This window comes from Pinus tabuliformis, chromosome 8 (genome assembly GCF_031772625.1).
Source record: "Pinus tabuliformis cultivar Carrire ecotype Pingquan chromosome 8, CPIR1, whole genome shotgun sequence".
Taxonomy (NCBI): Eukaryota; Viridiplantae; Streptophyta; class Pinopsida; order Pinales; family Pinaceae; genus Pinus; species Pinus tabuliformis.
In genome coordinates, this window is record NC_142294.1 from 58,443,926 (window position 1) to 58,468,147 (window position 24,222).

Consider the following 24,222-nt stretch of genomic DNA (forward strand, 5'->3'; position numbering starts at 1 on the left):
ATGCAGCAGTGGGAGTGGCATAGCCATGGGCAGCAGTATAGGATCCATCAATGCAGAGGATGATGGCAACAAGCCTAGAATCAGCACAGGGACCAATGTCGGATGATTAGGGTGATGCTAAGTGAATATTGCTAGAGCATAGTCCTCGCTAAGAGGGAGTGTTGATATGAGGTAGCATCAAATGTGCTCTAGCCACGAAAATTGGTGGAGAGGCTAAGGCACGTGAGATCTCCAATACCCAAAAAGGGTTTGGGCAGATTCTAAACAATTTGGGAGATATTAAAATAATTAATATTTTTAATGAAGTCCATAACTCTAAACTTAGGGACAACAAAATATTAATGTGAATTAATATAAAATTGTGTTAGAATGGTCCAAAAGTCATGGATCAAGCCAGAACTAATCTTAGCCGTTGATTAGGGACTTAATCTCAGCCGTTGATTTGTCAACAAGAAAAGTATAAGAGGAGGCTTGAGGGTCACTTGGAGAATATACTGAGGGAGACCAATCAGTTCAATTTCTGGAGCAGGGTTAGCTGAGAAATTGAACCAGTGGTCTGGTGAGCAGTCAGGAGGCAGCAAGTACGGAACATAGAGATGGGATCAACCACTAGAGATCAACGCTGAGGTAAGAGAGGCAGACGCAAGGCATTTCAGCCAGACACAAAGGCAGCAGGAGACTGCGCAGTCATTAACTGGGCTTGTGTGGGTGACACAGAGAGGCCCAAGGCTGATGCAGTCAAGCAGGGGCTGACGCAGAGGGTCTGAGAGCCACACAAAATTTAGTCGGGTTGACATTGGGATTGGGAGAAGTGTCGGGAGAGAATTTTTTTCTCTGTGGGTAAGCCAATTTGGCACGTTATTGTACTGAAGAATTGTTGAATAATAAAAACCTCCCTTGATGCACCGGTTTTCCCACATTGGGGTTTTTTGGGGACTGTTGTCCAAAATAACTGTGTCAATGTGTTGATTCTTGTGCATATGTTTGTTTCTATATTATGGTGTGATATCTGCAACAGTATTTATTTTAATGTTTATTGAAGTAATTTCATAAATAACTTATTGTGGAATAAGTAGGAAAAATAAGTCAGTTGCTGCCGTGATAGAATTTTCACACAATAAATCAAGCTTCTCACTCCTTGAGAAAATCCCTTTCTCAATCACAACGGTGTGTCTTCATTCTCTCCCTTAGGCTCCTTTATAATTTCTCATTGAGCCAAATCCCTAATCTCCAAGGTGGTAAAGGTCTAGGATTAAATCTTAATTCACTTAGTAAGCGATGGAAATTAGATCCAAGTCACGTAAATAATTAAATTATTTATCCTTAAAAACTTTAACCCAATAGCCAACATTAATCAATAAATTAATTAATGTGTTTTTCCTAAGTTAAAACTTAGGAAAGAAATCATAATACTTGCTCCTCTCGAACAAGCACCTAAAGAGGACTCTCTCTTGGCTGCTAGGTGCTTATCCTATGCAAAAGACCTTCTGATGCTACAAACATCAACATGCTATTTCCATCTTCATCACCATACATAATAAGCTTGGGGTTGAGGTTTCATCACCCTCACTATGTCTCTCCATCGTGCCCTTCAGCAAGGCAATCAAAAGTGTTGAGAATTACCAAATTACAAACTTGCAAAAGGCTTAAAATAAATAAATTAAAAATAAACATATAGTAAATACAAGGACAAACGATGAGAATATATCATTTGTTCAATGCATCTCTTGAGTGTAGAAACAAAGAATCATATTGTATGGCATTTACATCCTCAAAAACAAAGACCCGTGCTAACAAAACATCTTCAAAAGTATATATAAGATTTCATATTGGTACATAATACAAATAATTGGAGAGGATGATAAATGTCACATGTATTCATGAATCACAATGCCATGGTAAGTATAAGGTTTGGAGAGCTCTCAAGTATACTTTTGGACATGAGGGGGCAATTTTACAATCACATGCAGGAGTGCTATCTTGTTTGGAATGGACTGCTGAGGCTATCTCCCAGGTATATTTGAATAACCTTTTATGCAAAATTCCATTTTTCAGTGTCTATTTACGTTGGTTCTTTGCAATGTTGCACACTTTTAACACAGGCAATAAAACAGACGTTCAATTTTTATTTTCAGTTCCTTTCCTAAACCTTCAAAAATACAATGAATTAAATATCATTCAAGGATATTGCTTGTGATAAATCAATTGGAATAGCTGCAGTAAGGTCTTCTAAGAAGAAATTTCCATCTTCCAACTGTGATATCACCCCCATGATCCACCTTTTCCCCGCACATGCTATGAGTGATTGAATGGTTATCATCTGCATCCAGTTCCACCAAAAAAGAAAGAAAAAAGTCATGACATCATATTCCTTTGTGAACTAAATGGGCACTAATGCATGGCAAATGTAGCACATGATTCAAAGATTAAGAGTATTTCATTCAGTAATTGTAGTTTGAGTCATAGCCTTAATCAAAATAAGTAGCAATTAGGATAGCATGTTTAGAAATCCAGTTCAATTATAGCCAGATAAAGAAATTGCACAACAGCCAAGAAAATCTCTTCCAGATAAAATAATGATAGTCCACAAGAAAATTATTTTATTGGCAATAACCCAACAAAGAAGCAAAGAATTTAAATGTCATATCAACTTGCCCATAACAAAGATAGTAAACTGAAAATAAGCAGTAAGCTGCCACGAAGAGCATACCTCACAACTTCCAGAGCGAGTTTCTTCAGCATCAAATACAGGTCTAGCAAAATGCCTATCTCTAGAGATCCTCTGCTGCAATAATTGAAGCCTGTCACGATACAGAACTGCTTTCGCTGATGCTTCACCGTGGATTGGCAACTTGCCCGTAAATCTACAAATATTGATTAGTTTAGTATAAGGTACTAAAATGAGCAACAGAAATAAGTCCAGTAAATTTTATTAGTGGACACTTTTATACATTCCAATTTTGAAAAAATTGAAGAACGTATACTATATATTTAGAGCAAAATAATGTACAACATGCTCCAGAATGGAAAGGATGGAGGAACTGATTGACTACTCTGCAGATCCCTTAGAATGGATGTGGATTTTCATTATTACTGGAAAGGGGTCAGATCCTACATGGACTTCTTTGGTTCCTAGTGTTTTTTCCACTAGTGTCGACAATGTTGTTGAGGACCAAGTCGGGCTGTCTAAAGTTAGTTTGTGGTCAACACAAAACTCTGGACAAATGAATATGTGGCACAGCGATCTGTTAAAATCTCCAGCAGACTCTGTATCAAAAGGGGATTGGACAGGTCTGTTGATACAAAGAATCTCTCCTAAAGACATTCCTTATCACCATTGATCATGCACATGATATCAGGTTTAGTTAATGGATCAGTAAATGCCCCTGAATCCTCAGCAGGAACAGATTAGTGTGAGGTTAATGCCAGTATTCAGGAGATCTCGATTCATTCACTTACTGCTTTTCACACAGTCTGCACTTTGGAAGCTCTTGTAGACGTGGTCCAAAACCATTCCAGTTCTGTTTGGGGTACTGGATTCATAGGCAAAAGTTTGGACCCAGACCTTTCAAAATCTAGCCTGGTGGTGACTTCTGAGAAGGATGGTGAGCTTAAAAAGGTTAAGAAACTGACGATGGTTAAAAAACAAAGTTCTCAGATATCAACAACATTGAGCGATAATATAAGAATAGATCAAATAGCTGTGTTCATGGGGAAATCAGTGATTTGTACATTTCATACCAGATCCATTTGTATCGTTCACTTAAATATTGGATCTAGACGTCGTGGTTCCCAATTCTAGGTTATGGACTGGTGTTTTGATTCCCTCGGGTTGGATTGGTTTCCAATTTCGAAGTGATGACGCCAAAAGGATTTTGTCAGTAATATGGTTCTGGAGCTCTGCCTATTTGGCGTTTCACCCTTGGACATCCCGCTTTATCCTAGAACTGAAAAATTGTGTTCTACTGATCTCGGTAAACTTTCCTGGGCTTCCCATAGAATTTTCAAATGAGCCTGCACTTAAAGCTTTAGGAGGAGCTTCGCACAGAGTCTTAGAGGTTGATGTCTCGTTTTTGTCTAGCCCTTTTTGGAAATGTTGCGCATGTTCTTGTGGAGATTGATCTTTCGACCAGGATGGCAGCAGTGATGGAGATAATAATCAGTGACACTGAATATTTGAATACTCAGGACTATGCTCACATTTCATTCGGATGCATACAATGTCATTTCTATGGGCATCTTGTGGTAGAGTGTCCTCAATTTTTCACCAAGAAGGTTTGCTGAAATAACGGTTTTCACTCAGAGGAGTGACTTCCAGATTCAATGATAGGGGAAGGTATATCTCTGGGCCCTATTGCAGCTGAGACTTTCCACTAATTTTCAATGTGATAGAAAATAAAAAGGGTGACATACAAGAGGTTCCATCAGGGATGTGCAGGCAAATCCCTATGGTGTAAAGAATTATGTGACCTTGGGTGAGAATCTGATTCTCTCCGTGGATGTTGCTGTAAAGGGCTTTGAACCAACGTCAGGCAAGCATTCAGACTCCTCCTTGGATGCTTTGAATAAGCCTATTGTTCCTTATTTTAGATCAAAACAGAAAGAGGAATGGCCATCAATGTTAGAGTCTTTATCAAGTTTGAAAATAAAAAATATTAGAAGAAATTCAATTTCTTCTTCCGTTTCTAGTATCAAAGATCATACTCCTTCAGGAAATTTTAATAGTTATGATTTCATTGGGAACAATTCACCTCATGAGTCAAATAATGCTTCTCCCAGTCATTCTGATCTTAGGGGGACGAGAAGATACAACTCAAGGCCTAGGGTTGGAGTGCCAAGTGTGAAGGCCCTGAATAATCTTGGTGGTATTGGATTAGACCCAATCCCTTTGTCTAGTCCATCCATTGGCAGAAAATCATTTTTTAGACATGCTCAATGCTACCCTTCAAATTGCATCAGGATAAACTATTTCTGTAGTTGTCCCAACATCAAAGTTGATCCTAATGCATGTCCTTTTTTGAGCAGATATCCAAGCCTGGTGATCCACGACCAGTCATGCCTTAATGATTTGAAAGTGTTATTTGGCATAACATGATGAGCCAAACAGTATGTATTGGTTGCAGCTCTTACTAGACCATGCTAATTGAACTATGTGAAATGTTTTTTTAACTTAGGTGATTCTCCATACCTTTCTGGTCGGTCAAGTCCTTCTAGGTTTCCATTTCAAGGCTAGTCCTGCCGTTATGGCCCATTCTAACCATCTCATTGTGATCTTTAATGGTCAAAGTGGCTGTGTAGGGATGTGCAGGGGTCTTGAAATAGGTCTATCAGGACACGTGGCTTAGAGTTCCCCTCTCTTTTCACTTTATCTCTTTGTAAAAGTTATGCTATGTTTTAAAGGTTATATACCTAGAGCACACTTCCCCTTTAGTCATGACTCATAAGCATAGGTCTATGTATGTCAGTCACATTTTGGCCTTGGCTATAAGTTCTTAGCACTTGAGTGTTATTTGGCATATTGTTGACACATAAAAATCATTATAACAAAGGTGAGAGGAAGAGCCACTGTGGTGACAGTGGGTAGCCTTCTTGTATTGCATAAGACTAGCCCCTTGATGCTTGGAACTTTGCGTCATACAAGGGCACTAGATTTTATTGTAACATTTTTGCACCATTGCCAGGGAGAAAATCCATTTTCCCAGGGACATTTGTAGATCAACTACATTCTTTGATGAGGTTGTTTGTTAGAAGATCATATTCTCATGTTGGTAAATCCATTCGCATGTTGGTAAATCCATTGCAAGGAACAAAGCCTTTTTTCCTGCAAATTTTTGGAGACTTTGTTGCTTGTAGGGTGAAGCAAGAAACATTGTGAAGGCACTGAAAATTCATCCTGGCAACTTCATATTCTTTTGTATGGGCTATGAAGATGTTTGTTTGCATATTTCATGTTTAAACTTGAATATTTTATAGTGTGGAATCATGGCATTAGCTCCATGATTGGCTGATTGTTATGTTGCTTTTGATTTCTTGGGCATTTCAAGATTTCCAAATGAATGTCACGATCCATATTTACTTGATTCTAATAAATATTTATGCTTCAGCTTTGTTTCAATGTTGCATCATTCATTGAAGTTATGGCAAAATTTTCATATCTTTTATGAGGATGATAACGTTTGTATGTACCCTTGAGGATGGGGCATTAGGATGGCATGAAAATCTTCGTAGGAAAGAAATTTCTTCACTTGCAGCTTTTATAAAAGTATTTATTAGGTATTGGGATCTTCATTATGAAGAAAGCAAATATGAGATGGTTTTTGAGGGTCCTCCGACAACCACAAGTGAAAAAGACATTGTTGTTGAAGAATTCCCCTCATCCCGTATGGAAAATCAAGCACGAGTAGTACCCCATGTTTCTATTGAAGATCTACATGAGAAGGGCATTGCTGGTGATGCAGCATCCAATTCATTTACTCAAAAGGACAAGGGTTCGGAAAAGTTTGATACTTCTCAAATTAATTTCGATGGAATATTTTCTTATGATTTTAAAGAAAGTAATTTAGATGACAAACCATTGGAAGAAAAATGTTATATAGATGTGTTTAAGGGAAACCATGTAGAACAGTTTTTCATATTAGTAATCATTATGGAGATGTACATTGCTGGAATTTTTATGGAGACCCAATCTATGATACTAATAGTGACATTTTGAAGATTATAGTGCAAATTTTGAGGCCTTTCAATAGCTTTATGTTGTGCATGAGTTGACTAAAACTGAGGAGGTAAATTCAGAAATTTTGCAGCCTTGTTTTCTGATACATACTTCAGATTTGTTTCAACCATTGCACCTTGTTTATAACAATGATAATGCATGAGTTTTTCATCCATTTTCTGCCATCCATAGTTTAAAAATTCTTAGAATTTGGATGACAATAATATTAAATCTCCTAATACCAGCCCAGAGTTATTTTCTCATGGCAACTATTTTTTGTTTTGTAAATAAGCAGGACTTCTATTCATCATTCAAAGAAAAATTACAGTCATAGTCATTTGCAGCTGGTCTGCCTGATTGGAAACCAGACCAGCTGCAGTATAGCCATGTTTTCATCAGACTTCTGGTCATGACATTGCATATGTTTTTCTTCTTAGACCAACTTTTACAAAATTTACAAAAAGAAATGCAGCCCCAGACTTCCATGTAACCACTAACAGCCCTTCCTTGCCAGCCCAGCAACTTGGCCCTAACAGATTTTAAACTATTAACAGTCCTAGTCATAACAGGAACATAACAGACTCCTAAAAACCATACCCAAAAACATAACAGAGACATTAAAAACCAGATTAACGATTGGGGTCTTTGCCAGAGGGGGAATCTGCTTGCTCAGGAGGCTCCTGGTCGTTGTCTTGGCACGAGGGCTCCCCTTTTGTGTTGCACACACAGACGCGTCGCAACTGTAGCCAGCTGATCTTCACAATTGCCAAGAGGGATGTCCAGGTGATGAACATAGTGCACGAAAATATCAAACTTTTTTGCCATGGTGTCGATGTCGTCCTCGTGACGACGTTCAATATCCACCACCATTCACAAATGGGTTTCCCGCCTTTCTACCCTCTTCTGGAGAATGTCGAGCTGCTTCGACTGAGTGCACTGAGTACCTATCTCCACTACGACTTCCCCATAAGCATCTTCATGTGCCATGTTGTGTCCACAGTCTTAAGAGTAGAGGGTTTCACAAGTCTTGGTAACACCCGTATCAACCACACGACCCTCAGAGTTATTTGTTCTCTACTCCCTGACTTCTTGCTCTTTTGCCTCCAGAATGGTCTTTCCCTCCTCCGGGACAAGGTCAACATATGCCTAAGCAGCTTCCGATGTTGCGGTCTCCATCCTGATGTGTTTGCGAGAGGTGGCTTTTGGCGGCCCTCCTCGTGGCCTTCCCCTATGATAAGCCTGCCTACATTGATCAATAATCTTGTGAACCACAAGTCTACTCAATAGAAAATGGGTCCTCCCTACCTTATGGAGCCTCAAATCACTTTGAAGGAAAAAACAGTAAGTGGGGTGATAAAGAGCATAGAGTGTCCAAAGCCCGGAGCTCCCACTACTCTAAAACTTTCCGATTTCGACCATTATTTCCTTATCGGGGTGTGATAATTCGCACAGGCTCATCCGTGAGCACCACTCACTTACATGATTTTGCTTCAGCTGATATCCTTTCATCATTGCTAGATTTGACATGGGTATTAACTGAAACGTCGGTACTTCGGTTGATAATCAATATGTTGAAAAATGTAACTAGGTTCAGTCTTCATAATGACATGTGTAGTTGTGATTTTATGTAATTGATGAAAAGAAGAATAAATATATTTTTGTAGTACATGGGTTTCATGATGAAGGAATTTTATTTTAGTTAAGGTTCCCATTGTGAACTTTTAGGTTTTGTCATCTAGTCATAAAAGTCAAACTGAGTCAATGTCATGTATGAAGGACCCTTCTTGGGCATGTTACATTTTTCTGTGAGTCATTAAATGAATAAGAAGGCCCTCCAAGACCAAGCAAAAGCTCCTCCTACATGTCGGCTACAAGATGGAATAAATAATCTTCACAAAAGGACATGTCGGCTCACCCTCTCTCAAGTTGGCCTAATTGATGGGGAAACAACTATAAATAGGGCAGCTCAGCCTCATTTCAAAGCGAGAATTTTGGTCATCATCAAGTCTGAAACAAGAAGTGTGAAAAGGTCAAGGAAGATAGTTCTATAGCTAGCAAAGTAAATCAAAGGAAGAGCGAAGTTTTTAGGAGTGTTTCTGGGTCTGTTTTGGGTCACACGTTCAAAGAAAAGAGAGGTCACATTTGCTACAAAAAAAGCCGAGAGGAATTACAGCCCTCTTAGGTAGATGAATTGGAAGAGGGACAAGTCAAAAGGAAGTCGAGACAAGCTAGAAGGAGACCCTATCCTAAGCGAAGGTATCAAGGACATTTTCTAGAAGGAGAAACTACGGTTTTTGAATTAGAGCTTGTTGACCACTGCAATGACACATGATGATTATATGGAGACTCCATGCCGAAGGATATATCAATGGACACTTGTACCATCAGATATCATCAGTCAACAAAGTTTTTAAACTCTACTTCTATTTTCTCATCATCTTTCTTGTACCCAAATTCCACATCCTGTGGGGAATTGTAATAAGTGATATTAGTAATGATGAGTTTTGAGTCTGTAACAGACCTAGGATGTTGGGACTCGATCAGCAAACGTGTACACCTTGAGTGTTTTGTTTTAATCTAGTTAATTATCCCTTTTTTTCAGAGGCAGATAATTTTCTGGGTTTTTTCACTCGCTTTTTAACCGAAATTCGGGGTGACGGTTTGAAGGTTGAGCCCCTAACACATCTTAGTGTCGAGAGCCGATGTATATTACCACACTATATCACACACACAAAAAATCGTGAAATTTGGTTAGGTCTAGGTAGTCATTTTTTTAATTTTTAGATTTATCGCATTGCAGAAATTGCAATAAAAATTGTACTTGTAATATAATAAGTGATGTCTAGAGAAGTTGTATAGGGTATGAATAATGAAATTTTCACCTCTAACCCTCAACTTTCTACTATGACACACATTGAGGGGTTAAAAATGTGTTTTTAACCCTCAAAACCCACTTTTCCTAAGTTTAGTGGGAAATATGGCAATTAATTAAGCCAGAAATTAAATAAATGGAGAAAAATTAAATATCCACACATGCTAAATGTTGTGGAAATGAGGTGGAAAATTATGGGGGAGTTAAAGTGAAGTCCCAAGGTGATGTGGACTCCAAAGATAAAGGAAAGGACATGTGCTCAAATAAAATCGAATTTCTGGCATTAAATGAGAAAGTTGTTTACTTGGAAATTCGAATTTGTGAAGTTAATGCACATTTGAGAGGGGATTTGGGAGAATATTTGGTGGAGATTTTTGTGGGAAATTGTCCCCACATGGGTTACCACCCATATACACTTATCATTTCATCATAAAATTCGAATTTGGCACATAAAGCAAGAAGAAAATGATGTCCACTTGCCAGAATTCGATTTTTACACTTGCCATTAGAGCTCCATTCAACAAATTCGAATTTCTCTTTGGGATTATCACCTCATGCCACTTGTTTAATCACTTCTACATTGGAATTGGCTCTCATAGTTCTATATAATAGAGGCTTGAGCTCTCATTTGTATCATATTCTTACTAGCTATTGTGCTTGCAGAGGCATTGTTGCCTTGTACACTTTTAGAAATATCAATAAAGACTTTGGGGTTTCATTTATTAGGTGTTCCTCTTTTTCGAGTGTGATGAATTGTTGATCATTGGTATAATTCCTTTTACTCATTGGTATAATTCCTTTTACTCATGCTTTGATCTAATTTGTTTTCATATTCTCTTGTAGATTTGTTAATGTAGAGCTATCTTGCATTGACATTTGATTTAGAAGTATGCTTTAGGTATAGAATGTTTTAGTTGGTTTTAAATAAATCTCTAGAGTTTCTTATCATTGTTTATTGTTAAATCTATATGGAACTAATTCTTGATTGAAGTTTTGTAGAAGAAACATCTTGTTGGGATCACAGAATCAAGCGTGAGGGGGAGTCTTTGGAAAGACCAACCCACTCTTGATACATTCTTAAAGGAGCTCTCATTTGTTCTTTGAGCCTTCATAGTCTTATCTACAAAGTGGTTTTGCAGGGGATTTGGAACATAGCTTGTACAAAAGCGGAGTACTTCTAAATTTAAATCTTTTTTTAAAAAACATTGTACTTCATTTCTTTTGCAGCCATTGTTTGGATTGTTTGTTAACTTTTGTGTGGCAGATTTTGAAGAGCAACTTCTCACAACATCTAACAAGTGTTTGCAAGACCTTTGGCAAGTGTTGGGGGTTCGATTTCCAAGGATGCTATGAGCCCTTTTGAGGCTTATTTTGGTAAAAGTCGAGTTCAATAGAGGGCTGCCCATTTTCCTCTCTAAGCCATGGGCATTTAGAGAAAACTTTCACCTTGTTTCCCTTGCATAAGTTTTGTGAAATCATGTCATTACTTTCTCGAGAAAGGAGATCTAGTTGTTGAAAATAATACTGAAAGGGGGGGGTGAATCAGTATTATCAAATTCTTTTTCAATTTATACAAAGATTTGCAGATCTAACTAATGAAACTTGCATACACTTCCCAGACTTATAATTTAATTTATTCTTTGGATGTTGATCATTAATCCGTGTGTCAGAATCATATAACAGTAACCAGGAACAGAAAAGTAGAGCAGACAGTCACACAAAAGAACACAAGATATAAGGTGGAAACCCAATGTGGGTGAAAACCACCTGCTGCAATATGTCTCTATCTTCTTTCAATTAGAAACTTCTTTTTACAATGATTCTGTACTGGTGCAGTCTTATACCAGTATGCAAGCTTCAACCTGCAGAAGGCTACAGCCTTCTCTCGTTCTCCAGACTCTTTTGGAAGGGAGCTACAACCCCCTTAGCTCTTGTACTAGGTGAGGTACTAGTACGTAGGTGCTGACCTACAGAAGACTTCTCTTTTCTTCCAGGGACCACGTTTCATAAATTTTCAGACTGGATCCATGAATATCAATCAAACATCAAATAGATCTGCAATCAACCAACTTCCTTGTACAAATACTAAATCAATAACTTCTCAGAACACAATACCAGTAACCAGACACCAATTCAGAACCCTGAACACTGCAGTAATAGACAAAATCAGCTAAAACATATTTCAAGAAAAGTCCGCAACTTCACCACTAGAAACCTGCGTACATACGCAGTATTCACTTCCTTAACCTGCGGGTATCCGCGCCTGCGCTGTGTCGAGCCTGCGGGTATCCGCGCCTGTGCTGTGTCAAACCTGCGGGTATCCGCGCCTGTGTTGTGTCGAGACTGCGGATATCCCCCTTGCGCTGTGTCAAACCTGCGGGTATCTGTGCCTGCGCTGTGTCAAACCTGCGTATATCCGTGCCTGCGCTGTGTCAAACCTGCGGGTATCCGCGCCTGCGCTGTGTCGAACCTGCGTATATCCGCGCCTACGCTGTGTTGAGCCTGCGGGTATCCGCGCCTGCGCTGTGTCAAACCTGCGAGTATAGATAATTTATCAGACTTCAATTATACCCCAAATTATCAGATTTATAGATCTAATCATGCACCAGAGAGATCTCGACCCATCAGTAGATCCGTCTTGTAATGATCAGGCTTCTCGTTGATTCAGGTCCAGCTATAACTCACCAACCAATCACCATTATTTCAGATCTTGCTCTTCTCAAGATATTCAACACATCAGTCACTCCAGCCAAATGATCTCCTTTCCTTTTTATAGTCTAGGCCTTACTCAAACCATGGTCCAAAACCATAAAGATCCAATACTAGGGACCCAAAACCTGGGTTCTATACTTTAGATGCAAAACCATAGGATCAAAAATGTCGGACTAAATACCATGGACCAACCATAAGATTTCCCACGTGCGCGCGTTTTTCTCTACATGAAAGTGCGTGTACTTTACGTACGCACTTTTTGTTCGGTGCACCTGCGTATATGTCCGCACCTTTTGTTTGGCACACCTGCGTATGTCCGTGGCTTTGTGAACAGGAACCTGCGGGTATCTCATTTTCTACTATTTTGAGAGCCTGAACTTGTGATCTGCTATTTGAGTGAGTTGCCATCAAGGACAACACTTATGTCATCGAGCCAAACTTGTGCCAAACCTGTGTCATAATGCCAACACTAGTGTCCAAGTTTCAAGCAATTATTGTAAAGACTCTCCTTGAAGTTTAGTTGAGGACTTTGAAGGGCACTATTCTCATTGTAATATTAATAAAAGATCTAATTTTCTTGTGGGAGCTTGGGATTTCTCCCATGGTATCCTATCTCCCCATTTAGAAGGAGGCCTCTCTTGGGTGGATTGACATTTGCATGCTTTAAGCTTTCATACTTCATTCACTTACATACATGCTTTAATTGGGAATCAACACAACCTCACTATCACATTTCATTAAGTTAAAGTTTGTTACAATATTATTTGACCTTTACATTCTCTATCTCAGTGGTGCTTGAAGCTACAAGCTTACACTTTACTTTGGGCAATTCATCCTTTACATGCAAGCATTTTATATTCTTAACAAACTTTGATTCGTTTCCATTTACCTTGGTAAATTGTTTCATCAACACTTGAATACATGCTTCATTTTTATGCTACATTGTTATCTTGAATATTGGAGCAATTTATTGTCATTGTCTATTTGAAACAAATTTTACTTTCAAGCAAATTACTTGTATCATTTTAATTCATTGACGAGACACATGCAACACTTGTAAGCTAATTTTATTCCTCTAATTGAAGTTACAATTGCAACTTATGTTGAACACTATTTCATTTTCATTACTTTGAAACATTACAAATCAATCTCTCTTTTAGAGAAAAAACTTGCAAGCATTTCATTTAGGCATTTTAGTATAGGAAGGCCCCAAGCCTCATTAAAATTTTACCTTCAACATAAGTTGGTTGAAGTAGACATCTTAGGGATCTTTTACTCCTTTATTGACTCCTCACTGTGAGATCCATATCTTTGAGCGAGGGTAAGGTCTAAGGATTGAAGAGTTAAATTGTAATCTTGTTGTAGAGATAATTAATAAAATTAACCAAGAGCACTTTCCATTGCATTTACTTTACTTATAAAACATTGTACTGTTGATTTGGGGTAGCATCGGATGTGCTCGAGCCACGAAAATTGGTAGAGAGGCTGGGTTACATGAGATCTCCAATACCCAGAAAGGGTTTGGTCATATTCTAAACAGATCAAAAAAATAGGGACAATAAAATAGTATTGTGTATTAATATGAATCTTTATTAGAATGGTCCAAAAGACATGGATCAAGCCAGATCTAATCTTAGTCGTTTAGGGACAATAAAATAGTATTGTGTATTAATATGAATCTTTATTAGAATGGTCCAAAAGACATGGATCAAGCTAGATCTAATCTTAGTCGTTTAGGGACTTAGTCTCGGCTGTTGATATGTCAATAGGAAAAGTATAAGAAAAGGCTTGAGGGTCACTTGGAGAAGACACCAGAGTGATCAGTCATTCTATTCTCTAGAGCAGGGTCTGCTAAGAGAGATAGAATTAGTGATTGAGAGATGCAACTGAAGGGAATTTGAGTACAAAGAGACAAAGAGGCAAAGATAGTGTCGGGAGAGCAACGCAATAGCCAAGGAGAGTGACGCAGAGCTAGCCAAGGCTCACGCAGGGGCAGTCGGGAGCCGCGCAGAGCCTTAGAGAGGCCAACGTTGCTGACGCAGAGGGCCAGAGAGTTGACGCGGGGCTTTCCAGGGCTGACGCAGACCCATTCGGGGTGACGCAGGGCCAGCGTGAGGCAGAGAGGGGCTGATGCAGTCTAGAGATAGGCTAACGTTGGGGTTTCTGGGGCAGATTTGTGCTGAGTAGCTGCCGGAAGGATTATCCAGGGTTTCAGCCATAAGATTAGTCATAAACTAAAAGGCATTACTGCCAAGGAAATTCTTTGTTGGGTAGGCCAGTTTCAGTACCCAGATTGTACTCTGATATTGCTTAATAAGAAAACCCTCAAGTAGCTGCACCGATTTTCCCACATTGGTTTTTTTCAGGGACATTAGTCAAAAAATAATGGTGTCATATGGTGTGTTTGTTTTTGTTTCTTTTATTTGTTGATCTGTAATATGTTGAACATGCACTAGTGTTTATTTTTAGTATTTACTTTGTAAATAACTTGTTAAGGAAAATAATAAGTAGGTAGGAATAAATCAGATAAAGTGCATGGAGGGTTTCTAACTAAGTAGAGTTAGAAACTTTAACATGGTATCAAAGGGTGATTGCAGATCACAGGAGGACTAAAGGACATCAGTCAAGCAGAGCAATAGCAGTAGAAAACAACGGTCCCGAGGTGATAGAAGCGACAGAAGTTGTTTCTAGCAGAGCAGCAACAAGGAAGGGTGACGCAGTCCCTGCGTCATCAAGGGTGAGCCCGAAAGAGGCAACGCAGAGGCTAAGGAAGGCTAAGGGATCCTCACGCAAAGCCACGCAGTAGCTGGGAGGGCTGACGCAGTTGGCTAACGAGACTGGGTTGTTGCTGTTGAGATTGCACAGACCTTGGGAGACCTCACCTTCAGGTTGTTGGGGTTTAGAAGGTTGTGGGAATATTGCAGAGTGAAGCTGGTGAGGTACTGTAGTCAGAACAGTACCCGATAGAGCAAGGCCAGAGGAGTTGCTACTGAGGGTTTCTAGTCGAGGAACCCGGATTAGTGGTGCGGTTGCACGAAGATGATCAGAGTAGGGGGCATCTCGACAGCAGAAGAAGGATTTCCAAGAGGGAAATAAGGACTCAGAGGAAGTCCAGAAGAGAACCTCCAGACGGAAAGTGGAGACTCAGAGGAGTCGAACAGAGAATTTCCAGGAGAGAAATTGGAACTCAGAAGGAGTCCAAAAGAGAACTTCCAGACGGGAAGTAGAGAGACTCTCCAGGAATCGAACAGACTCTCCAGGAACCGAACAGAGAACTTCCAGACGGGAAGTAGACTTAGCAGGAGTCAGAGAACTTCCAGACGAGAAGTAGACTCAACAGGAGTCGAACAGAGAACTTCCAAAAGGGAAGTAGACTCAGCAGGAGTCGAACAGAGAACTTCCAGGCTAGAAGTAGAGAGACTCGGAGGAGTCAACAAGAAGAGCAGAGAGATGGGCATGAATGGGCTGAGGGATCAGGACAAGTTGGATGAAGCATCCAACTTTGTCATCTGGAAGGCCAGGATCCTGTCTGATCTGTGTGCCATGAGTGTTCATGTGCCACTTGAGAAGAAGTGGGGAGACATCGAGCTATAGTCAGGCGGACTACAGGCGATGAAGGGCAGGATCCTCAAGGTACCCAGCCTCTTGGATTAGACCTTGCTACGGGAGCCCCAAAGAGGAGTAGCAGGACTGGCTGAGTTGGGTAGAGTTGGATGTGGATGGAGCGCAGAGAGAGCTACAGTGCAGGAGTCCTGAGACAGAGTGAGGCTAGTAGGCTGCAGCAGTGCGAGAGGCACAAGAGTGTTGCACCAGTGCAAGATGACAAAGAGGTGTGCAACGGTGCGAGATGCAAGGAGTTGTTGCAGCAGCGCAGAGGTCAGAGAGGGAGCACTTGTCAGCGGTAGAGGGAGCTTCAGCATCAGGAGGGTCTCTAGCCCAACAAGGAGGATAGATTGGGAGATTAGTTACTTACTTCTCAGTAACTAAGTTGCAATGCAGCAGTGGGCAGCACGATGCAGCATGATGAGAGGAGGTGCAGTGCGGATGCAGTGCTGGGAGAAAGGACCAGCAACAGCACGGATGCAGAGGGAGTTGTCGTACAAATGCCGCAGTGGCAATGGCATAACCATGGGCAGCAGTGCAGAGGATGTTGGGCAGGAAGGCCTAGCATCAGCACAAGTACCGATGCCGGATGATCAGAGTAATACTCAATGAGGAGTATTGCTAGAGCACAGTTCTCGCTAAGAGGGAGTGTTGATTTTGGGTAGCATCGGATGTGCTCTAGCCATGAAATTTGGTGGAGAGGTTGGGGCACATGAGATCTCCAATACCTAGAAAGGGTTTGGGCAGATTCTAAACATATCAGAAGATATTAAAATAATTAATATTTTTAATGGAGTCCTGAAGTCTAAACTTAGGCAAAATAAAATATTAATGTGTATTAATATGAATCTGTGTTAGAATGGTCCAAAAAACATGGATCAAGTGAGATCTAATCTTAGCCATTGATTAGAAACCTAATATCAACCGTTGATATGTCAATAGCAAAAGTATAAGAGGAGGCTTGAGGGTCACTTGGATATGACACCAGAGTGATCAGTCATTCTATTCTCTAGAGCGGGGTTTGCTAAGAGAGATAGAATTAGTGATCGGGAGATGCAGCTGAGGGGCATTTGAGTACAGAGAGGTAGAGATAGTGTCGGGAGAGCAGTGCAGTAGCCAAGGAGAGTGACGCAGAGCCAGCCAGGGCTCACGCAAAGGCAGCCAAGAGTTGCGCAGCGCCTCAAAGAAGCCAGCGTTGCTAACGCAGAGGGCCAGAGGGTTGACACAGGGCTGGCACAGACCCATCCGAGGTGACGCGGGGCCAGCGTGAAGCAAAGAGGGGCTAACACAGTCCAGAGAGAGGTTGACGATGGGGTTTCTGGGGAAGATTTGTGCTGAGTAGCTGCCGGAAGGATTATCCAGGGTTTCAGCCATAAGATTAGTCAAAAACTGAGAGGCATTACTGCCAAGGAAATTCTCTGTTGGGTAGGCCAGTTTCGGCACCCAGATTGTACTCTGATATTGCTTAATAAGAAAACCCTCAAATAGTTGCACCGATTTTCCCACATTGGTTTTTCTGGGGACATTAGTCCAAAAATAATAGTGTCATATGGTGTGTTGTTTCTATTTCTTTTAGTTGTTGATCTGTAATATGTTGAGCATGCACTAGTGTTTATTTTCAGTATTTACATTGTAAATAACTTGTTAAGGAAAATAACAAGTAGGTAGGAATAAATCAAATAAAGTGCATGGAGGGTTTCTAGCTAAGTAGAGTTAGAAACTTCAACATGTACCAGTGTTGCACACATCGCGATTTAATCGCGATAAAATCGGAAAATCGCGATTTTTTCAAAATGCCGATTCAAATCGCGATTTTTATCCAAAAAATCGGCGGAAATTTTTTTTAACGATTTTTATCGAAAAAATCGCGATTTTTAAGGAAAAAATCGCGGGAGGCGCGGGCAGCGGGGGTTTTATATGTAAAATCGATTTTTTGTTTATTCATTCAGCAGTCCGCCGCGGAGGAGAAGGAGGAGAAGGAGAAGAAGGGAGGGAGAGGGTTGCCGTCGCTTATGGGAGCCGATTTTAGGAGGAATCCAAGCCAAGATCGCGAATTTGTCCATAAACCAGGTATGTAGATTAATTTTTTTTTGTTTTGGTTCTCTAAAAACTTTGTTTTTCATTGTTTTTAAAGAATTTTTAGAAATTTTTCATTGATTTGGGATGGGTTATTTGTTATGACTATGAGAACCAATTTTTGATTTTTATTTTCTCATTTTCTTTAAACATTGTTTATTTTTTTTTATTTTTCATTGTTTTTTGGGTTTAGAAATTCAAATTGGGATTTTGGAAATAATTAGCTTGTAATTTTGCAAATGCTAAATTGTAATTTGTATTTACTATTTACTATTATCATTTATGTAATCCTAAATTCCTATTTCCTAATCCTTATTTTTCCATAGGTTTGCAAATTCAAAATTCAAAAACAAACATGCCAAGGAAATTGGATCCTTTCTGGGAATATGGTGACCCTAAAACTCCGAATGATAGACAAAACTTGATTTGCAAGTTGTGTGGAAAGGAAATATTCGGGGGGGTGTACAGGTTGAAGTTCCACCTTGCACAAATCCCTGGACGTGATGTGGGGCCCTGTCTAAAGACAAATGCTGAAATTATCCAAAAAGCCATGAGAGCATTGGGAGAATTAGAGCACACTAGAGACGCCAAAGAAGAACTCAAAAGGCAACTAAGAAGGTCAGTTGAAGGAAGTGGGCCAAGTGGCACAGGTTCTACTGCAGCGTCAGTCAATCCGTTTGCTGCATCATCATATTTTGTTCCTCGAACCACACCTGGTTCACAACCAACTATCGGTTCAATGATGAAAAGAACTGAAAAAGAAAAAGCTGACAAGTTGATGACAAAATTTCTCCTCTGGAGTGATATTCCTTTCAGCATTATAAGGAATAATCCATTTTTCCAACCTACTCTTGATGCTGTTGCCAGTGTTGGCCCGGGGTACAAACTCCCTTCTCTTCATGATTTCAGAGGCCGGCTTCTTCAAGATGAAAAGCGTGACTGCACCCAAAGATTGGAGGATTTTAGGGCATCATGGGCACAAACAGGATGCACTGTTATGTCAGATGGTTGGACTGACCAAAAGGGGAGAACCCTTATAAACTTCTTGGTTAGTTGTCCCTTGGGGACTATGTTTATCAAATCTGTTGATGCAACTCATCAAATCAAAGATGCAAAAAATTTATGTGATTTGCTGGATGTGTTTATTTTGGAGGTGGGTGCAGAAAATGTTGTCCAAGTCATAACGGACAACGCTGCAAATTATGTTGCTGCTGGTAGATTGCTTATGGACAGGCATCCTACTTTATTTTGGACACCTTGTGCTGCCCATTGTATTGATTTGATGTTAGAGGACATAGGGAAAATTCCCTTTGTCAAAGAGGCTGTTGACTCATCAAAAACCATCACAAAATTTATTTACAATCACACATCTGTGCTTAGCTTGATGAGAAAATGCACCAACAACAAAGAGTTGGTGCGCCCCGCCATTACACGGTTTGCGACGAGTTTCATATCTCTTCAATCCCTCTTGAATTCTATGTGGGATTTGAAGAGAATGTTTGTTTCAGAGGAGTGGCGTTCTTCGCCAATGAGCCGCAAACCAGAAGGAGAGGCCGTCTGCAGACTTGTTTCATACCAAGAAGACTTCTGGGCGGGAGTGCAGGAGGTGTGCGCTGTCACAGAACCTTTGGTAAAGGTTCTTCGGTTGGTAGATGGTGAGAAGCCCGCAATGGGCTATTTGTATGAAGCCATGGATAGGGCCAAAGAAGCCATTCGGTCCTACTATGATGACAAGGGAGATGATGGGTTCCAGAGACAACTCCTTCTATGGAAGGTCATTGATGAGCGATGGAACAACACACTCCATCGTCCCATTCATGCTGCTGGCCTTTTCCTGAACCCTGCATTTTCTTATGCATGTGGGTTTAATTTTGATGTTGAGGTCGTGGAAGGATTATTAACCTGTGTCCAGAAGATGGTGAAAACTCCAGAAGAACGTATGGAGGTCTCTAGACAAATTGAGCAATATAAGTTGTCAGGTGGCACATTTGGCTTTGAGATGGCTATCAATGATAGGACGGTTAAAATCCCAGGTATTTTTTAGTTTGTAGTATGTACTTTGTAACTTTGTTTCAAATTTCATTGTTTCTTCAAATTCCATTTTTTTCTTATGTTTATTTAAAATTTTCTTTGTAATTTTGTTGTAGACGCATGGTGGAAGATGTATGGTGGCAGAGTACCCCTTTTGCAAAATCTTGCCGTGCGCATCCTCAGCCAAACATGCAGCTCCTCGGGATGTGAGCGCAATTGGAGTGTATTTGAAAAAATACACAACAAGAAGCGCAATAGGTTAACACTTAAACATTTAAAATATTGCAAATTTCCAAATAAATTTTTGAATTCATTAAAGTTTTAAACAATATTTTTTTATAATATTAATTATTAATTTATTATTTCATGAACTTTGTACAGGTTGGAGTCCCATAGACTTAATGACATGGTCTATGTCTACTACAATCTTCGATTGTGGGTGAAACAACTAGAGAAGACACCTGATACGGAAGCCATCTCATTGGATGGGATTGACACCACTGCTGAATGGAGGGTTGAGACCGAGAGGCCTCTCATGGATCCCACTGAGGATTGGTTAGTGCAGGATGAGGGGGAGGAGGAGGGGGAGGAGGAGCAGGAGGAGGAGCAGGAGCAGGAGGAGGAGGAGTTGGAGGAGCAGGAGGAGGAGGTGACACCGCCTACCCGGGCTACCCGGGCTACCACTACCACCAGTAGAGGACGTGGTCTCCGTCCACCTCAGCCTCTTGTAGCTGCTACTACTAGTTCTTCAGCTTCTAGAGCACGTCAGACTCCACTGCCATTTCCACCACCACAGGCACCAGCTTCTACATCTAGAGGGAAAGAGAAAGCTGTGCCATATTCTCGCAAGAGGGGCAGAGGAAATCAATAGGATTAGACTTTCATTTTATTGTATATGACATTATGACATGATGAGATACATTATCATATTTTTTGTTGATATTTTGAGGCTGAGTTGGACTTGGGACTCAGGACTTACTATTCAGGACATGATTCAATGTTATGTGTGATTTTAGCACTAGAAATGATATTGAACATCTTATATATTAGTTTTTTTATCATATTTATGTGTCAATGTATTTATTTTATGTTGTAGATGGTTTAGATATTAAAAAAATTGAAAAAAAATGAAAAAAAATGAATATTTTTGTGCCAAACGATTTTTTCCGATTTTTTCCCGATTTTAACGATTTTTCCGATTTTTTCCCGGCGCCGATTAAATCCCGATCGCGATGTGTGCAACATTGACATGTACTTCATTTCTTTCATTTGTTATCTAAGAGCTTGAAAATGGCTAAGCAAAGACGAGGGTTTACTCTCACTCTTTAGCTTGGCCTTTTGTGAATTATAATTGTACATATACATTTTATCTTGCTAAATCTTCCATTAATACTCAACTTATTTTGCAACCATTGTTTGGATTGTTTGTTAACTCTTGTGTGGCAGATTTTGAAGAGCAACTTCTCGCAACATCTAACAAGTGTTTGCCAGACCTTTGGCAAGTGTTGGGGGTTCGATTTCCAAGGATGCCATGAGCACTTTTGAGGCTTATTTTGGCAAAAGTCAAGTTCACTAGAGCGCTGCCCATTTTCCTCTCTAAGTCGTGGGCATTTGGAGGAAACTTTCACCTTGTTTCCCTTGCATAAGTTTTGTGAAATCATGTCATTACTTTCTCGAGAAAGGAGGTCTAGTGTCCAAGTTTCAAGCAATTATTGTAAAGACTCTCCTTGAAGTTTAGTTGAGGACTTTGAAGGGCCCTCTTCTCATTGTAATATTAATAAAAGATCTAATTTGCTTGTGGGAGCTTGGGATTTCCCCCATGGTATCCTATCTCCCCATTTAGGATTCTTCTCTTGGGTGGATTGACATTTGCATGCTTTAAGCTTTCATAGTTCATTCACGTACATGCATGCTTTAATTGGGAATCAACACAACCTCACTATCACATTTCATTAAGTTAAAGTTTGTTACAATTTCATTTGTGCTTTGCATTCTCTATCTCATTGTTGCTTGAAGCTACAAGCTTACACTTTACTTTGGGCAATTCATCCTTTACATGCAAACATAATATATTCTTAACAAACTTTGATTCGTTTCCATTTACCTTGGTAAATTGTTTCATCAGCACTTGAATACATACTTCATTTTTATGCTACATTTTTATCTTGAATATTGGAGCAATTTATTGTCATTGTCTATTTGAAACAAATTTTACTTTCAAGCAAATTACTTGTATCATTTTAATTCATTGATGAGACACATGCAACACTTGTAAGCTAATTTTATTCCTCCAATTGAAGTTATAATTGCAACTTATGTTGAACACTATGTCATTTTTATTACTTTGAAACATTGCAAATCAATCTCTCTTTTGGGGAAAAAACTTGCATGCATTCATCTAGGCATTTTAATATAAGAAGACCCCAAGCCTCATTAAAATTTTACCTCCAACATAAGTTGGTTGAAGTAGACATCTTAAAGATCCTCTACTCCTCTATTGACTCCTCACTCCGAGATCCATATCTATGGACGAGGGTGAGGTCTAAGGATTGAAGAGTTAAATTGTAATCTTGTTATAGAGATAATTAATAAAATTAACCAAGAGCACTTTCCATTACATTTACTTTACTTGTCTCTTGATGGATTAAGTTTTCATATGCAAAGTCTATTCCAAAAGCAAGTTTTGTAATCCTTTCAAACAAGTGATTTATTTTCATGCTTCAAGTCTAATTGCATATTGATGTCTTGGTTTAGCACTACCTTTCTTTTACATTTCCAAGTTAGTTACTAATTTTTGGGTTTTGGCAACATATGTTTCACATGCTTTGATTCATAAAGTTGATTATCTCAAAAGCATTTTGTATCTTACATATCTTGTGCTAACAATTTTGTTTACTGTGAGGGTTACTTTGCTTTCTCTTTTGAGAGCATTGCATTTTACTTTGAGCAAATATATATTTTGAGCACATTCCTTATAAGGCACTAGTTTTACGGTTTTTCACATGTTAATGATTGGCATTGTTATTTCAAGTTTCTCAAGTTATATTTGCTCATAAATCCTTAAAAGTAATCCATTTTCACAATAACACTCTCCTAGAAACTCACATCTTTTAACTTAACTTTTCATTAGGGTCCCCCCCCTTTAGCTAACGTAGGAGATAATTCAAACGAAGAGGGTTGGGATTAGTGTGACAGCGCCTTCCCTGAGTTCCCTGCCACCAACCACAGCTTGTGGGGTTGAAGACTTTTCTCACTGACTTGTAGGTAGGTGTAGGCAGCAGGTGATAACATTTTTGGCGTCGTTGGAGGGGACAAGTCTTCTTGTACCTGGGAAATCGACTAACTTTTGGTTTTTGCATGTTGGATTTTAGAGTTAGATTCCTATTCAAGTGGCGACTCCACTTATTTCATTTTCTACAAGGATTTATGCTTAAAGCTTGCTTCTTGTAGATTTTTTGCTAATCTTGGACAGGAGCCTCTCTCTAGTATCCACTTTCTCTTTCAGGGTCAAGTGAGCATAACATCATGAATGATTTATTCACCCCTTGTGATCTTACTAACATTTCCGGCTATCCGAATTTCATTCCTGATGAAGCCATTGAGGCTATTGAAGCGTTGCTTAGTTTTTTAGGTAACAATGCCATCAGTACTGAAACTCACCTTAGGAACTTCCATCTTTGTGTTAGCAAATGGTGCCATGATATTAACCATGAGGACATTAAAATGAGACTTTTTATCTTTTTATTAGATGGTGATGCTATGGATTGGTTCATAGACTTACCTGCTAACAATTTTGATTCTCTAGAACCAATCATTGATGCCTTTGAAGAAAAATACGGAAATGAAAGAAAGATCAAAACTCAAGCAAATGAGAATGATAAGGATTTCATTAAGGGGTTGACTCAAATGATTAAGGATATGAAACTCAACCAAGCTCAACTCATTAAGACCATGGAGGAAAATCATGCACAAGCAATAAAGGCCATGTAAGTAAATCATTCTAATCAGATGACCTATATTCAAAATAAGTTGCTCGCCATGGAAGAAAAACAAGTACAATTAATCAACACCATGGAAACAAATCATGCCAAGAAAATAAGTGTTATGAAGGCTAGCCAGATCACTTTTCAGAATAGGCTGGAGGAAATGGAAAGATTATAGGTACAAAAATTCTAGCTTAGGACAAATGATGGATGGGAAGTTTTGACAGACGATG

The 24,222-nt window shown here is 39.5% G+C and overlaps 2 protein-coding genes across 3 annotated transcripts in view; one reads left to right on the plus strand and one right to left on the minus strand.

Annotated features, from left to right (window-relative positions):
• The window catches only part of DPB2 (DNA polymerase epsilon subunit B2), a 170,629-nt gene that overhangs the window by 119,700 nt on the left and 26,707 nt on the right, over window positions 1-24,222 (minus strand). For both annotated transcript variants that reach the window (XM_089371756.1, XM_089371755.1), the window contains exons 3-4: window positions 2,711-2,864; window positions 2,188-2,320 (exon numbers count right to left, since the gene is read on the minus strand). In XM_089371756.1, coding sequence (XP_089227882.1) covers window positions 2,188-2,320; window positions 2,711-2,864 — 287 coding nt within the window. The remainder of the gene's footprint in view (window positions 1-2,187; window positions 2,321-2,710; window positions 2,865-24,222) is intronic.
• LOC149234132 (uncharacterized) lies at window positions 3,024-23,996 on the plus strand. The gene is made up of 6 exons (XM_089460979.1): window positions 3,024-3,291; window positions 3,474-3,619; window positions 19,129-20,008; window positions 20,123-20,264; window positions 20,388-20,655; window positions 23,493-23,996. Exons 1-6 carry the CDS (start codon window positions 3,024-3,026, stop codon window positions 23,994-23,996), a joined length of 2,208 nt encoding a protein of 735 aa, XP_089317105.1.

Coding starts and splice junctions, on each gene's coding strand:
- LOC149234132 (XM_089460979.1), top strand. CDS start 3,024: ATGGAAAGGATGGAGGAACTGATTGACTACTCTGCAGATCCCTTAGAA. Junction 20,009..20,122: donor TAGGACGGTTAAAATCCCAG/GTATTTTTTAGT, acceptor ATTTTGTTGTAG/ACGCATGGTGGAAGATGTAT. Junction 20,656..23,492: donor TGGAGGAGCAGGAGGAGGAG/GTGACACCGCCT, acceptor GCCTCTCTCTAG/TATCCACTTTCTCTTTCAGG.